We start from the raw sequence: 14,919 nt of genomic DNA, 5'->3' as shown, positions 1-14,919 counted from the left end.
CTGCCTGAATAAATCTTTATGGCAAGTTTTTGTTTAGAAGCGAACTAGTCGACTGGATAAGGTAAACTAGCTACATGCACTTTAACACTCATGTTATTAGCTAGCACCTCCCTACAATAACGATTATACAGGTTTCCTAGCTGTATACTCGTATGGTAGGCGATTTAGCTAAAGTTAGCTGGCAACCTATTGCTAGTTAGCTTACCAGTTACAAGCTCCACCATGTTCCACGGGGAACGGGCTCCTCTTTCAACCAGTGGACGCGGTCTACTCCGCGGTAACCGCACGAGGTCATATGGCAGTCTTGTACAATCCAACCTTTCTCCGGTACGACAAAGACGAATTGAACACCAGGTTCAACCAGGAGAGACGTTGCAAGGACTCGCGTTGAAATATGGAGTATCTGTGAGTAGCTAGACAATGGCATTGACATTCTTCCTAATTGTTTGACTATTTTAAATGTTTCCGCAGCAGACAGTTTGTCAATGAGGAGTTTTTATTGCATGACAACTCAAAATTGGCAATTTGTAGGCTTTTGCTATGATGATAACTTTGTTTACCTTCATAAACCCACATCTTCTGCAATTTTCTCTTTTTAACAGATGGAACAAATCAAAAGAGCAAATAGACTGTACACGAATGACTCAATATTCATAAAGAAGTCTCTTTCCATACCTGTGCTGTCAGACTACAACAGTGATGCTAATAGTGGGGTAGATGTGACTGAGGATGACTCAGGCCAGGTACAGGACAGTACAAGTAAAGAAGGCTCTACTCAAAATGGGAAGCCAGTGAACAACTCTGAAAAGACACAAGAAGGCATATCAGAACTTTCTCCAATGAATTTCTTAAAAAGGATGGATCGTATGATCAGCCAGTCCAAGCAAGCTGTGAAAAGATGCCAAGAGGGAGAAAAACGGTAAATTCACCCAGATAACTTCATATCGTACTATTCTGTCCTGTCATAAACTAGTGGTCAGTCTGAGAGTTTACGTTAAAGTTCTTAAAGATGCACTATGCAGAAATCGCTCCACTAAAATCCAATAGTTTGCCTAATTTCAGTTTGTGACAAAACAAGCAAATATAGTGTGGAGAATCATTGTACCATCTTAACTGCTGTGAAATGCCTTTTCCATAACCAAAAATATTGTATTTAGCTGTTTGAATATGGTGTACAAAACCGAAAGAGAAAATATGCAAAAACGAAATTTAAGAAAAGGAAGCATAGAAATACTTCACAAAGAACAGATTTACAGCTTCTTAGATTTGCTTTCAATGAGAATGACAGATCTATAACACATTTCTATTTGAATTTGGTCAGTCGCCCTAAAAGTTTGCAGCTTTAACTTTGATGAAATGCTAATATCCATTTAAACATGTAGGGTGTCAATGTGATGATGTCATGACATCAATAGCATGTTATTATCAGGGGTTCCCAAACTTTTTTGGCCCGTGACCCCATTATGATATTTTAAAAAAAATTACCACCCCACCATGTAAAAAAGGTATGTAATCAACGGCCAATGTTTCCATTTTTTAATTGGGGCTAAGACAGTCTATTGCAAATCAGTACTTTTGACAGTATTTCAATCTGAAGGAAGTATGGTTTGAAGTGACATTCAACAGAAAGGTATTGGGAAGTTCAGAAGATGATCAGGCAATTTTTTAAAATATATATCTTCTGTGTTAAAAAAAAAGAAGAGTGATTTAGTTCCTTGTCTTGTCCACTTTTAATGATTCATTGGTGGTCATTGTAGGACGAAACAAAGTCTTATATTTGAGTGATGGGGTCATAATATTTTGAAGCTTAAACGGTTCAAAAGATGGAGACATATTTGTAGGAAGAAAATAGAAATCGTTCTGTTTATTGGATCTAGCGGCAACAGCAAGTTAAAACAAATGTATTTACGTTTTTCTCGCGACCCCATGGTTTGGGAAACACTGTATGATGTGCTTAGCTCTCCATATAATGATTTTGTCAAGCTTCTGTTTATTTCTTGTTGGGGTTTTCCATCACAGATTGACGTCTTTGGAAGCAGCTTGTACCAGTAAGACAACAGACCGTCGATTTACAAGGTCAAACAGTGCCACGGTCGTCACCTCTCCCAGAATGCATCAGCAAGCCATACTTGGTGCAGTGCCCCTCACCATCACCAAATGCACCAAGAAACTGAGAGAAAGAGAGGATGAGATCTTTGAGTTGTGATTTCATTGCCTCTGTCAGGCAGATCGTGGGACACATGTACTAATGCAAGAATCAAAGAGATTGGCCTCCAAGCTAATCTGCCAATACAGATTTAGGAGAGTTCTTATTTTCACTGACGAGTAACCTGCTGCTCTATGGACTTGGTATTTGAAAGTTGGTCGTTAGCACTGTTGATATAATTGTTTTTCTGGGAGGATGAGTTTCATTTTGACAATACACTACTGGTCAAAAGTTTTAGAACACCTACTCAATCAATTGTTTTCTTTATTTTTACTGTTTTCTCCATTTGTAGATTAATAGTGAAGACATCAAAACTATGAAATAAAACATATGGAATCATGTAGTAACCAAAAACAAATCAAAATATATGATATATTTTAGATTCTTCAAAGTAGCCACCCTTTTCCTTGATGACAGCTTTGCACACTCATGGCATTCTCTCAACCAGCTTCATGAGGAATGCTTTTCCAACAGTCTTGAAGGAGTTCCCACATACGCTGAGCACTTGTTTGCTGCTTTTCCTTCACTCTGCAGTCCGACTCATCCCAAACCATCTCAATTTGGTTGATGTCGGGGCATTGTGGAGGCCAGGTCATCTGCACTCCATCACTCCTTGGTAAAATAGCCCTTACTCAGCCTGGAGGTGTGTTGGGTCATTGTTCTGTTGAAAAACAAATGATAGTCCCACTTAGCCCAATCCAGATGGGTTGCCATATCGCTGCAGAATGCTGTGGTAGCCATGCTGGTTAAGGGTGCCTTGAAATCTAAATAAATCACAGTACCACCAGCAAAGCACCATAGCACCTCCTCCATTCTTTACGGTGGAAATGCACATGCGGAGATCATCCGTTCACCCACACCGTGTCTCACAAAGACACGGCGGTTGGAACCAAAAATGTCCAATTTGGACTCCAGACCAAAGGACAGATTTCCACCTGTCTAATGTCCATTGCTCGTGTTTCTTGGCCCCAGCAAATCTCTTCTTCTTATTGGTGTACTTTAGTAGTGGTTTCTATGTAGCAATTCAACCATGAAGGCCTGATTCATGCAGTCTCCTCTGAACAGTTGATGTTGAGATGTGTCTGTTACTTGAACTCTGTGAAGCATTTATTTGGGCTGCAATTTCTGAGGCTGGTTACTCAACTGAACTTATCCTCTGCAGCAGAGGTAACTCTGGGTCTTTCATTCCTGTGACGGTCCTCATGAGAGCCAGGTTCATCATAGTGCTTTATGGTTTTTGCGACTGCACTTGATGAAACTTTCAAAGTTCTTGAAATGTTCCGTATTGACTGACCTTAATGTCTTACAGTAATGATGGACTGACATTTGTCTTTGCTATTTGAATTGTTCTTGCCATAATATAGACTTGGTATTTTACCAAATAAGGCTATCTTCTGTATACCACCCCTACCTTGTTAATACACAACTGATTGGCTCAAACGCATCAAGAAGGAAATAAATTCCACAAATTAACTTTTAAGAAGACACCTGTTAATTGAAATGCATTCTAGGTGACTACCTTATGACGCTGGTTGAGAGAATGCCAAGAGTGTGCAAAGCTGTCATCAAGGCAAAGGGTGGCTATTTGAAGAATCTCAAATATAAAATATATTTTGATTTCTTTCACAATTTGTTTGATTACTAAATTATATATGTTATTTCATAATTTTGATGTCTTCACTATTATTCTACAATGTAGAAAATAGTAAAAGTAAAGAAACCCTTGAATGAGTAGGTGTTCTTATACACTACCGGTCAAAAGTTTTAAAAGACTTCTTATTAAGCAATTAACTATTTCCAAGTTATTTCACGTTGTAGTACATTGACTACGTATTATATATTAGCCATATCCAGAACAGCACTGTCTGGTTGTCCGTTTACTACACAAAACGAGAGTCAGAATGTGGCACTTTGTGAGTTGTGTTTGTATGTTAGTGTGATCTTGTAACTCTCCAAGTTATGTTTGGCCACAGGCGCTAGCTAGATCATGTGAGTTATGCTACCTCGTAGTGTCTTATGCAATGTCAGAAATGTGAAAAATATGCAAGTCTTGGAGAACAATAGAAGTTGACTCTAAAACATGTATTTATAATTGAAACCAATGTGAGTTGGTATAGCCTAGTCTTCACTGGGTGTTTGTTACAATTATGCAATGATGTACATATTTATTTTTAGAAGAATACTGAGCATTGCACTTTCTTTTTCTAATCTTGGCACTAGGTTGTAGTCAGTGGTAAGGTTGCCTTGGTATTTAATAGAATTTTGGCAACCATGATTTACGGATCTATTGTTAACACTGAATTGGCCATACTCAATGAAAGTGAGGAACTTGTTGGATCTCCTTGCTATTTGTTGCTTTTCTGCTGTTTAAGTAAATCTAGACGTGTAGTTTAGAAGTACAAGATATATTTTATGTTGCCTTTAGTTATTTCAGAAGCATCTGACCTGGTTACTCTTTTTGATATGTGATGTTACCGTTGATTCACCAGTTTGTCCCTTTTTTACCCAGGTATTTCCATTTTGCTCACTACCTACTGTACCAGTCAAACGTTTGGACACACCTACTCATTCCATGTTTTTTTCTTTCTTTTTTACTATTTTTTACATTGTAGAATAATAGTGTTGACATAAAAACTATGAAATAACACATATGGAAACATGTAGTAACCAAAAAAGTGTTAAACAAATCAAAATATATTTGATATTCTTCAAAGTAGCCACCCTTACACTTGATGATAGCATTGCACACTTGGCATTCTCTCAACCAGCTTCATGAGGTAGTCACCTGGAATGCATTTCAATTAACAGGTGTGCCTCGTTAAAAGTTCATTTGTGGTATTTATTTCCTTCTTAATGCGTTTGAGCCAATCAATGGACATAGACCGGTGGAAATCTGTCCTTTGGTCTGATGAGTCCAAATTTGCTTCCTACCCCCATTCTTTGTGAGACAGAGTATGTGCAGAGTATGTGAACGGATGATCTCTGCATATGTGGTTCCCGCCGTGAAGCATAGAGGAGGTGGTGTGACGGTGCTTTGCTGGTGACACTGTTGTGATAACAAATCAATACAAATCAAATGTTATTTGTCACATACACATGGTTGGCAGATGTTAATGCGAGTGTAGCGAAATGCTTGTGCTTCTAGTTCCGACCATGCAGTAATATCTAACAGGTAATCAGTTTCTCTTTGGGTCTTATAAAATGACTGCCTTGTATCTCCACAATAGATGTGCACTGTTTTGGTAAATAAGCTTCTATTTTTTGATTTGATACATACAGTACTGAGTCATTGCCAGCTGGACCACTAGATTGTAGTACTCTATTATTTACAATTCAAGGCATACTTAACCAGCATGGCAAACACAGCATTCTGCAGCGATACGCCATCCCATTTGGTTTGTGCTTAGTGGGACTATCATTTGTTTTTCAACAGGACAATGAGCCAAAACATACCATCAAGGCAAAGGGTGGCTACTTTGAAGAATCTAAAATATATGATATATTTTGATTTGTTTAACACTTTTTTGGTTACTACATGATTCCATATGTTTTATTTCATAGTTTTGATCTCTTCAATATTATTTTGCAATGTAGAAAATAGTAAAAATAAAGAAAAACCCTTGAATGAGTAGATGTGTCCAGACTTTTGACTGATACTGTATGTATACACATTGTTGTCAATTTATTGATAAATTGCACATATTGTACATTTTAACTAAAGATGTGAAGTCAATAAATTCACAAATAGACAATAAGGCACCAATTTACAAGGCATTTTATTTTTTTCCAATCCTATGATGTACAAGGCCCAAATAAAGCTGAATTATTTTATAGCCAGTTCTTAAATATTCCAATCCAGTTTCTCTTTGGGTCTTATAAAATGACTGTCTTGTATCTCCACAATAGATGTGCACTGTTTTTGTAAATAAGCTTTTATATTTTCTTCGATACATGCAGTACTGAGTCATTGCCAGCTGGACCACTAGATTGTAGTACTCTATTCTTATATTTCACCGCTTGCTTTTAACCCTTGTTTTCATTCTGTCAGTCAGTATTGTGCAATCCTTGAGGTTTCTCTTTCCCTATACAGTACATAATATGTCAAGAGAGAGAAAAAAAAACAGAAAAAAATAGAATAGTAGTAAATGAGAATGTGAAACCATGGACGGAAATTCCACTGTATAAAAATCAGGTGGTTGACACAATCTTAACCTAATCCTGACTTTCCAGGAACTCCATTCGTTGAGACACAATTCATCAGGAGACATTAACTTTACATCATCCTGCGTATTCTCATATTTTTTCCACTTTGGACAGTACCCTTTTTGGAAAATAACAGATCAGTGAGTGACAACATCAAGTCAAACTTGAGTCACAAATCTTGCCAGTTCTCATTTAGAGCATGGACACTTCCTGTCCTTACACACAGTCTTCTCTCGAGTTCTAAGCAGACCCCATCAAGCAGATCTTCCAGTGTCTCTCTCACAATCATAGACTTGCTCACACTCTCATAACGTTCCCTCCTCCAGCAGACGGTTGAGGCCGGTGCAGATTTTGGTGAGGTTGGGTTTAAAGGGTCCATCGGGGTTGTACAGCTTGGTCAGAAGCTCTGGATCGGAGTAATGGTTGAATACGTGGTTGATGCGACCATGGGATTTGGATGTGAGGTGGGAGTCGACTAGCTTCAACAGCAGATCTCTGCATCCTGTCAGGATCTCCGACATTACTGTCTTGTCAAAGGTGAACTCCACCTGAACAAGAAGAAGTGGGAAATAGAGATAGGATAATAATGTTGTCATTTTCTTATCTGTTTTCATACAGAATGATTAGCCGTTAATGCATACAGGTCTATGATCGATTAACTCACTGTAACATAGTGTTATGCAAGGTGCCGGCATGTTTACCTCATAGAAGCTGATGGCTGTCATGGCTCCTTGATGCAGCTTCTTCTTGAAGTCCTGGGCCAGACTCAGCTCCTCTGGGCTGAAACGGTTGTGTCTGAACAGCACGCCAATCTTCACTGCTATCTTGATCAGGTCCTTCACCACCTTCTGGGCCTCTGAGCGGTTGCCTGAATACTCTTTGGAAACACGGTAGAGCTCGTCCAGGATCTCACTGCTGGTGTCGTCTATGAACATATGGACCACAGACTTGTTGGCCATGTGGCTGAGGATCTTCTTCTGGGCCTGCATGGCCATATCCTTGGAGCTGAACGACTCCATCCTTACCTGGGGGTTGGGAGAGAAAAGTGAGCAAAGATGTCTTATTATGTTATTTCTAACTCCTAGCTCAGCCGTGCCACAGGATCTCCCTCAATTCAGTTTTCTGGGCTTTTTGTTTTCGCATCACAGAGAATCCAACTGAGACATCCAGGGGATGTTCCATGGGTAATACCAGTGGTGGAAAAAGTACCCAATTGTCATACTTGAGTAAAAGTAAAGACACCTTAATAGAAAATTACTCAAGTAGAAGTGTAAGTCACCCAGTAAAATACCACTTGAGTAAAAGTCTAAAAGTATTTGGTTTTAAATGTACTTAAGTATCAAAAGTAAATGTAATTGCTAAAATATACTTAAGTATCAAAAGTAAAAGTATAAATCATTTTAAATTCCTTATATAAAGCAAACCAGATGGCATAATTTTCTTGTTTTTTAAATTTACGGATAGCCAGGGGCATGGTCCAACACTCAGACATAATTTACAAACAAACCATGTGTTTAGTGAGTCCGCCAACTCGGAGGCGGTAGGGATTACCAGAGATGTTCGCTTGATAAGTGTGTGAATTAGACAATTTTCCTGCCCTGCTAAGCATTCAAAATGTAACGAGTACTTTTGGTTGTCAGGGAAAATATATGGAGTAAAGCGTACATCTTTAGGAATATAGTAAAATAGAAGTTGCCAAATATTAATAGTCAAGTACAGATACCCCAAAAAACTACTTAAGTAAAATTACTTGAAGTACTACTTAAGTACTTTACACCACTGGGTAATACCCACCGAGGCTACAGCCTCACCCCACACCGTGTCCCTGTCAGGGGAGTGAAGATACAGAGAGCTACCCCTCATGGGAGGACATGAGTGCACTTACATCACGTAAACACACAAAACTGTTGCACCACATACCGTTTAACAGGACTAGTGTCATTGCACCTTTGTCCTGCAGCTGTGTTGCAGGTTCATTTGATGTATTCAATATCAAATTAACACAGTAGGTTCCATGGTACACCTATGGAATTGGGCCTAACCTAAATGTAACACACAGTCTAATGCTCAGAATGTACCACTTTCTAGTATAAGCCTTTATACATGGATGAAATAGATAATTATTTGTGTATCTTTACATTGCGGCCACATCATTTCGACATAATTTTCAACATTGTAAAAATGGGTATGAACTATGTATAAAAGGTTACACAATTCCTACCATTGGTTTCTGTTACATGTTGAGAGCATACACAATCATCCTGTGGTGATAATTTCAGGGCTGAATCTCCACTTAAGGCCTGTGCGGACAAGTATGTGAGAGAGATAGGTAGGCTGAATAGCTCAGGCAGGTTTCTACAAGTGCTCCTAGATTGCATCAGAACAGGGGGAATGGAGCAAGTCATGGTCCTAGACCCAATGGCCATCCTTCACTCTTAGAAAAAATGGTTATTCAGCTATCCCCATAGGAAAAACGATTTTTTGGTTACTGGTAGAACCCTCTGGAAATTATTCTACATGGAACCCAAAAGGGGTCTACCTGGAAACAAAAATGGTTCTCCTATAGGGACATTCGAAGAGCCCTTTTTAGGTTATAGAAAGCACTTTTTTTCCCTAAGAGTATATATTTACTGTCTTGGAATCCTCCCTTAGGCAAAAGGTCTTACATTGAGGCATCCTTTAAGTGGCAACAAGGCTTTCACACATATGGGTCTTTTTTAAATCGCTTCAGGGCCCGTATTCACAAAGAGTCTCAGAGTCCTGATCTAGGATCTGTTTAAGCTTTTAGATAATAATGAAACAGATTATATTGACTGACAGGAAATGGTCCTACGTCAGCACTCCTATTCTGAAAGGCTTTATGAATACGGGTCCAGGTGTGTGTGTACTCGTACATGCGTGCGTGATCCTAATGACAGTCGTCTATCTGACTCACAATTGATGCAGTAAGCAATAAATGCAAATTACTTTTTTGCCAATAAATCAAATGATCCTGACATACTAATAGCCTATGTTCTATAATCAGCAAACACACATCTCCCATATGACATCCCACTGGGTTTTTATTACATGCATATCCAGTGTCACATTTCTAATGGTACGCTCCAGCACAAAGCCTCCGCTCTCTGTGGGAACATTCATTAGATTAATTTCCCTTAACGATGATAATGAAAGTGGAACAGCATGATAGCTATTTCAGATTCACTCTCAGTCTCATTCCAATGCAGAAAAGCCCAGTGGGGATTGAGAGACGTGCGCACCCATCAGCCATGTATCCACCCTACAGAAATATGGAGCCGCAGCTGGAGACAGCTGGCTTTTTGGCTGGGCTTAAAGGAAAGTTCACTCTGTTTATTTGACTAGTCTGCTAAGGGTCAATTGTTTAAAGTATAAATATCATTTTTGGGTTGTCTTCATGCGACAGCCAAGAGTACAATGAAAAACCACTCTCCTGTAATGGACAGCACAGGGCGGGCTGATAATGCTTTTTATGTTTACACAGTTCATGTGGAGTACAGCAACAATGACCATGTACACATTTAGAGAGCACTCAAGAAGGTCAATTTGAGTTGCTGTCCATTAGGCTATGGATGGAAGAGCACTAACTTCTCCATTAACAATAGGAACCAATTTTATGAAACCAGACATTATTACACTTTCGGGAATGGGAAAAACCAAGCAATGTGGGTCTTCCATGACTCCAGTGTTAGGAGGGCAGGTTGTGTGGATCAAGAAGAGCTGTGCTGACTGACTTGGAGAGATAGTGATCGCTGATTGGAAGATTATGCGCAGGGGGGCGGGGTGGGAGAGGTAAATATTTAGCATTCCGTAGATGACTACTGTGTGTGTGTGTGTGTTTGTGTGTGTACGCCCAGGTAAATCCTCTGGACTCCCACAGGGCTTAGCAGGGCAATTGTGGAGTCCCTTCGACTTCCCTAGACAGAATGTGACTTCTACTGCTGCTATTACAAAGCACCAGGTCAAGCAGACATGTTCCACTAACACTAGCCCTAAAGGCTTATGTCACCCGCTGCCTGTCACCAGACTTGAGTGGTATTATGGGGCAATGAGGCCTCCCAGTTCTTAAAGTGTCTATTCAGAAGGGAAAAATGTTCAGGCTATTTCAGGTAGAAATATATCATATAGGATGGGCATGACTTTTAATCATACAAACAGAGAATATATGCAGTTCTACCACCTCATTGAACACACTCCTGGTGGCATTATCCTGAGCTCAGGTCCAGGCCTTTCTTTTCAGTAGAGGACCTCACAAAGTGCGGAACTTTCCAGTTTTTCTCTCAGCATTTAGTTGGTATGGGTTTCTAAATCAGGATATGTCCCGTGTGTGTGCAGGTTCAGCATGTGGCACAATAATGGCCCAAAAACTGGCATCACAACAGTATTGCTTCATTAACAATGGTGTTGGACTGAATGCTTGCTGTTTGATGCTGGCAGTTTTTCATTCAAAAGTGTTCATACAGTATGATTTTTGCACGTTTTGTCAGTATTGTAACGTTTCTCAAAGTCTTTGAAGAGTTGTTGTTCAAGACTGACACACAACTCTGCTGGCTTATTAAGGAAGTGAAACAGCAGTTGGTTTGTGGTGACCAATTTTGTTTTTACCCCTTACTGTCTGTCCAACACATTGCTGTGTCATTTCCATGTCTTTGTCTTTCACTCTGACTGACTCTCTGGCACCCTCAATCCGTGTAGGCTAGTAGACTAAAAGAAAGTCCACAACTCGTTTGATTGTGCAAGCTCCACCAGGCACAGATGGTTTCTCTCCTCAGTTATACAGCTGTCTGTCAGGACTGGGTTCCGTTTGTACCTGTTCCAGCATGACTCTGAGTGTACATACAGTACACGTCTCCCAAGTCGAGTGTAAGTTAGAAAAGTATCGAAGAGGAATTCACACATGATCTTATTTGGTCCTTCAGTACCACCTTCCTTCTCACTTTATCCACATAGGCTTAAACTGTATTGAAAGATATAACAAAAAACGACAAGCTCGCTATAATAATAACACAAGTGTTATATTTGCAAGAGTGTACGTTATTTCTGTTAAAGGTAGAGCTATCTGTGCATAGAAAAGACATGGTTGAGTTATCAGATAGAGAAAGCCCTGAGAGTCTTCTTACCTGTGTGTGCCTGAGAGAGTCCCCCCCTCCTTCGTGTCAAACGTCTCAGTCCCTACGGCACGTGGCTCAGGTTGTCAGCATTGAGCACTCGTTAATGGAATCCCTTCATCTTACCAGGTGAAAATAAAATAAAATCCCTCTGTGTCTCATCTATCAGTGCTGCTCGCCACCGTCTCAAGATAAATGTCAGTTGTACTTCCTTGAGGAACTAAATTGCTATGACACACCCCTTAGTGTGTTTCTCTCTCTTTCCTTCTCTCTCTCTCTCTCTCTTGTATTTCCCTCTGAAATTCAAATTAAAACTTTTGTTCCTCTTCAAACTACAGTATCTCTCTCTTGCTTTCCTTCCTCTTCATACTTTATCAGTCTCCCTGTTTCTTTTTGTTTCTCTCTCTCATCCACTCTGTTCCTCTCTCGCTCTCTCTTTCGCTCTCTGTCTCTGTCTCTGTTTCTCTCTCGCTCTCTCTCTGTCTTTGTCTGTCTCTCTCTCTCTCACTTTATCTCTCTTTCTCTCTCTCTATCTGCTGACAGTGGGCCTCTGCTTGTCCTGACAAGTGAAAACCCCAGAAAGAATTTAGCAATAATCCCGCGTTTGAAAGGGGAGCGGCTTAACCCTTTTTGTGTTCACCATTACAGGAATGCAGCTTCTGTCAGCAATGGACTCCATGTCACCTTTGCTCTCCAGCAATGTATAAATTCATATAGTTCATCTGTTAATTCTAAACCTTTAACATTTTCACTGCTTTACTTTTGTCATTGTAATTTTGACCCTGGTGACATAGTAGAGTGTTAAGGGATTATACCGTATGGAGTGTATACTGTATTATAACTACATTGGCATGAATGAACCGTATTTGAAAATACTGAGCTCACATTGGTTTGAAATGGAGGGAAGTCAGTAAAAACTGATGACTATATAAGACCTGTTTACCAGTTTTGTTTGCATTGGTTGCCATAGATTTTATCTCTCCTCGTGTTGGCTTAGTTTCAAATGATGTTGAATTTGTGAAAAGCAAATACATAGACAGGTAGACTGGGGTAATAGTACAGACAGTGCATGGTGAAAGTCTACACATTCCTTGCACATTCTTTACATGTTGCTGCCTTAACATACAATCTAAAAAGGCATTCAATTAGATTTAAGTGAAATAAAATTATAAGATATTTCCAAATGAAATCTTTTTTTAAAGACGAAAAAAAGATGTCTTGATTGTGTGTCTTCACACCCCAGAGTTAACACTTGGTGGAAGCATCTTTGGCAGTCATTACAGCTGTGAATCATAGCAGTCTACCAACCTTGCACAACTCTTAGGGCAAGGTATATCCATTGTTTTTGTCACAATTGCTCAAGCTCAGTAAATTTGTTTTGGAATCATTGATGGACAAGCATATTTAAGTCAGAACTGACATTGGACCACTTAGAAACACTCAACATTTTGTCATTAACATTTGTGTAATTGTTCCTCTGAAAAGTAAAACTCTATCCCAGGGTTAGGTTTCTATAAGAGTGAGGCAGGTTTTCCTCAAATATTGATCTTGTTTCATCACTGCAACTCCCCAACGGGCTCGGGAGGCGAAGGTCGAGTCATGCGTCCTCCGAAACATGACCCGCCAAACTGCACTTCTTAACACCCTCGTTTCAGAGGAAACGCCATTCAACTGATGACTGAAGTCAGCCTGCAGGCGCCCAGGCCCGCCACAAGGAGTCCCTAGAGCACAATGAGCCAAGTAAAGCCCCCCCCCCGGCCACTAGCAAATGTATATTACAGATATCCTAGTCTTGGATCTTTAGTTATAAAGGGGGTGAATTTTATCAATCTCAACAATTCCTACTCAGGGAAGTGTGTTTTGTGTTTACACTGACCACAATTCATGAATGCTCTGATTCATACAGGCCTGGCCATTCCCTGATTCAAAAGTACTCTGTTTATCTGTAGGTTTATGTGAATGACATCCAGCTGGACCAAACAGCCTGCTGAGGCTCAACCCATAAAAACATCTCCATCCAATGGGGCTAAGGCCTTTGAGCCAATGATTGTTTTCATGTGTCAGGGTGAGAGGTCACACCAAGGCCCAGTTGAACTGAAGGGAGAGTCTGAACGGATACAAGCCTACAGAGTGTGCAGTGGGGATTCAAAGACACCTGCACCTTTGTGTTTATTTTCTCTTTCCTCCGGCAAGAAATTAACTGACTAGAGATAGTGAACTGCAACTGCAAAAGTGGGCCTGTCACCATGGCAACAGACAGGAAATAGGGCTTAAGCGGTTTCCTGACGGCTTCCTCTTAATCATGTAATGACATCTCCCTCAGAAATGTCTACAAGGAGAGTTAAGATGTGTGTGTGGTAGGTAGGTATGTAGCACTCACTAACCCTTAAGTATTCATATTCCTTGACTTGTTCCACATTTTGTTGTTACAGCCTGAATTCAAAATGGATTACATTTTTTTACCCTTCTACACACAATACCGCATAATGACAAAGTGAAAACATGTTTTTAGAAATTTGACAAAGCGAAAACATGTTTTTAGAAATTTGACAAAGTGAAAACATGTTTTTAGAAATGTTAGCACATTTATTGAAAATGAAATACAGAAATATCTCATTTACATAGACTACCGATCAAAAGTTTGGGGTCACTGAGAAATGTTATTGTTTTTGAAAGAAAAGCAAAGAAATGTGTCTATTAAAGTAACATCAAATTGATCAGAAATACAGTGTAGACATTGTTAATGTTGTAAATGACTATTGTAGCTGGAAACAGCAGATTATTTTATGGAATATCTACATAGGCGTACAGAGGCCCATTATCAGCAACCATCACTCCTGTGTTCCAATGTCACGTTGTGTTAGCTAATCCTAATTATCATTTTAAAAGACTAATTGATCATTAAAAAAACATTTTGCAATTATGTTAGAAAACTGCTGTTCTGATTAAAGAAGCAATAAAACGTGCCTTCTTTAGACTAGTTGAGTATCTGGAGTATCAAATCAAATCAAACTTTATTTGTCACATGCACCGAATACAACAAGTTTAGACTTTACCGTGAAATGCTTACTTACAAGCCCTTAACCAACAGTGCAGTTCAAGAAGAAGAAAATATTTACCAAGTAGACTCAAATAAAAAGTAACACAATAAGAATAACGAGGCTATATACAGGGGGCACCAGTACTGAGTCAGTGTGCGGGGGTACAGGCTAGTTTAGGTAATCTGTACATGTAGGTTGGGGCGAAGTTACTATGCATAGGTAACAAACAAACAGCGAGTAGCCGCAGTGTACAAAAGGGAGGGAGGGGGGGGCTGTCAATGTAAATTGTCCGGTGGTGATTTTATGAATTGTTCAGCAGTCTTATGGCTTTGGAGTAGAAGCT

The 14,919-nt window shown here is 39.6% G+C and overlaps 2 protein-coding genes across 2 annotated transcripts; one reads left to right on the top strand and one right to left on the bottom strand.

Moving 5' to 3' along the window:
- Window positions 1-5,868, top strand: LOC111965097 (lysM and putative peptidoglycan-binding domain-containing protein 1-like). The gene is made up of 3 exons (XM_023989097.2): window positions 1-405; window positions 603-919; window positions 2,020-5,868. Exons 1-3 carry the CDS (start codon window positions 223-225, stop codon window positions 2,204-2,206), a joined length of 687 nt encoding a protein of 228 aa, XP_023844865.1. The 5' UTR covers window positions 1-222; the 3' UTR covers window positions 2,207-5,868.
- A 95-nt stretch (window positions 5,869-5,963) lies between these two features.
- On the bottom strand, window positions 5,964-12,052 carry tnfaip8l2b (tumor necrosis factor, alpha-induced protein 8-like 2b). The gene is made up of 3 exons (XM_023989095.2): window positions 11,548-12,052; window positions 7,111-7,434; window positions 5,964-6,957 (listed from the first exon to the last, which is right to left on the bottom strand). The coding sequence occupies exons 2-3, from the start codon at window positions 7,426-7,428 to the stop codon at window positions 6,715-6,717; spliced, it is 561 nt and encodes a 186-aa protein (XP_023844863.1). The 5' UTR covers window positions 7,429-7,434; window positions 11,548-12,052; the 3' UTR covers window positions 5,964-6,714.
- Between the last annotated feature and the right edge of the window lie 2,867 nt (window positions 12,053-14,919).

The sequence above is a fragment of the Salvelinus sp. IW2-2015 genome, linkage group LG6.1, assembly GCF_002910315.2.
Source record: "Salvelinus sp. IW2-2015 linkage group LG6.1, ASM291031v2, whole genome shotgun sequence".
Lineage (NCBI taxonomy): Eukaryota > Metazoa > Chordata > Actinopteri > Salmoniformes > Salmonidae > Salvelinus > Salvelinus sp. IW2-2015.
Note: the sequence above shows the minus strand (reverse complement) of the source record. Positions and strands in the feature narration are given on the sequence as shown.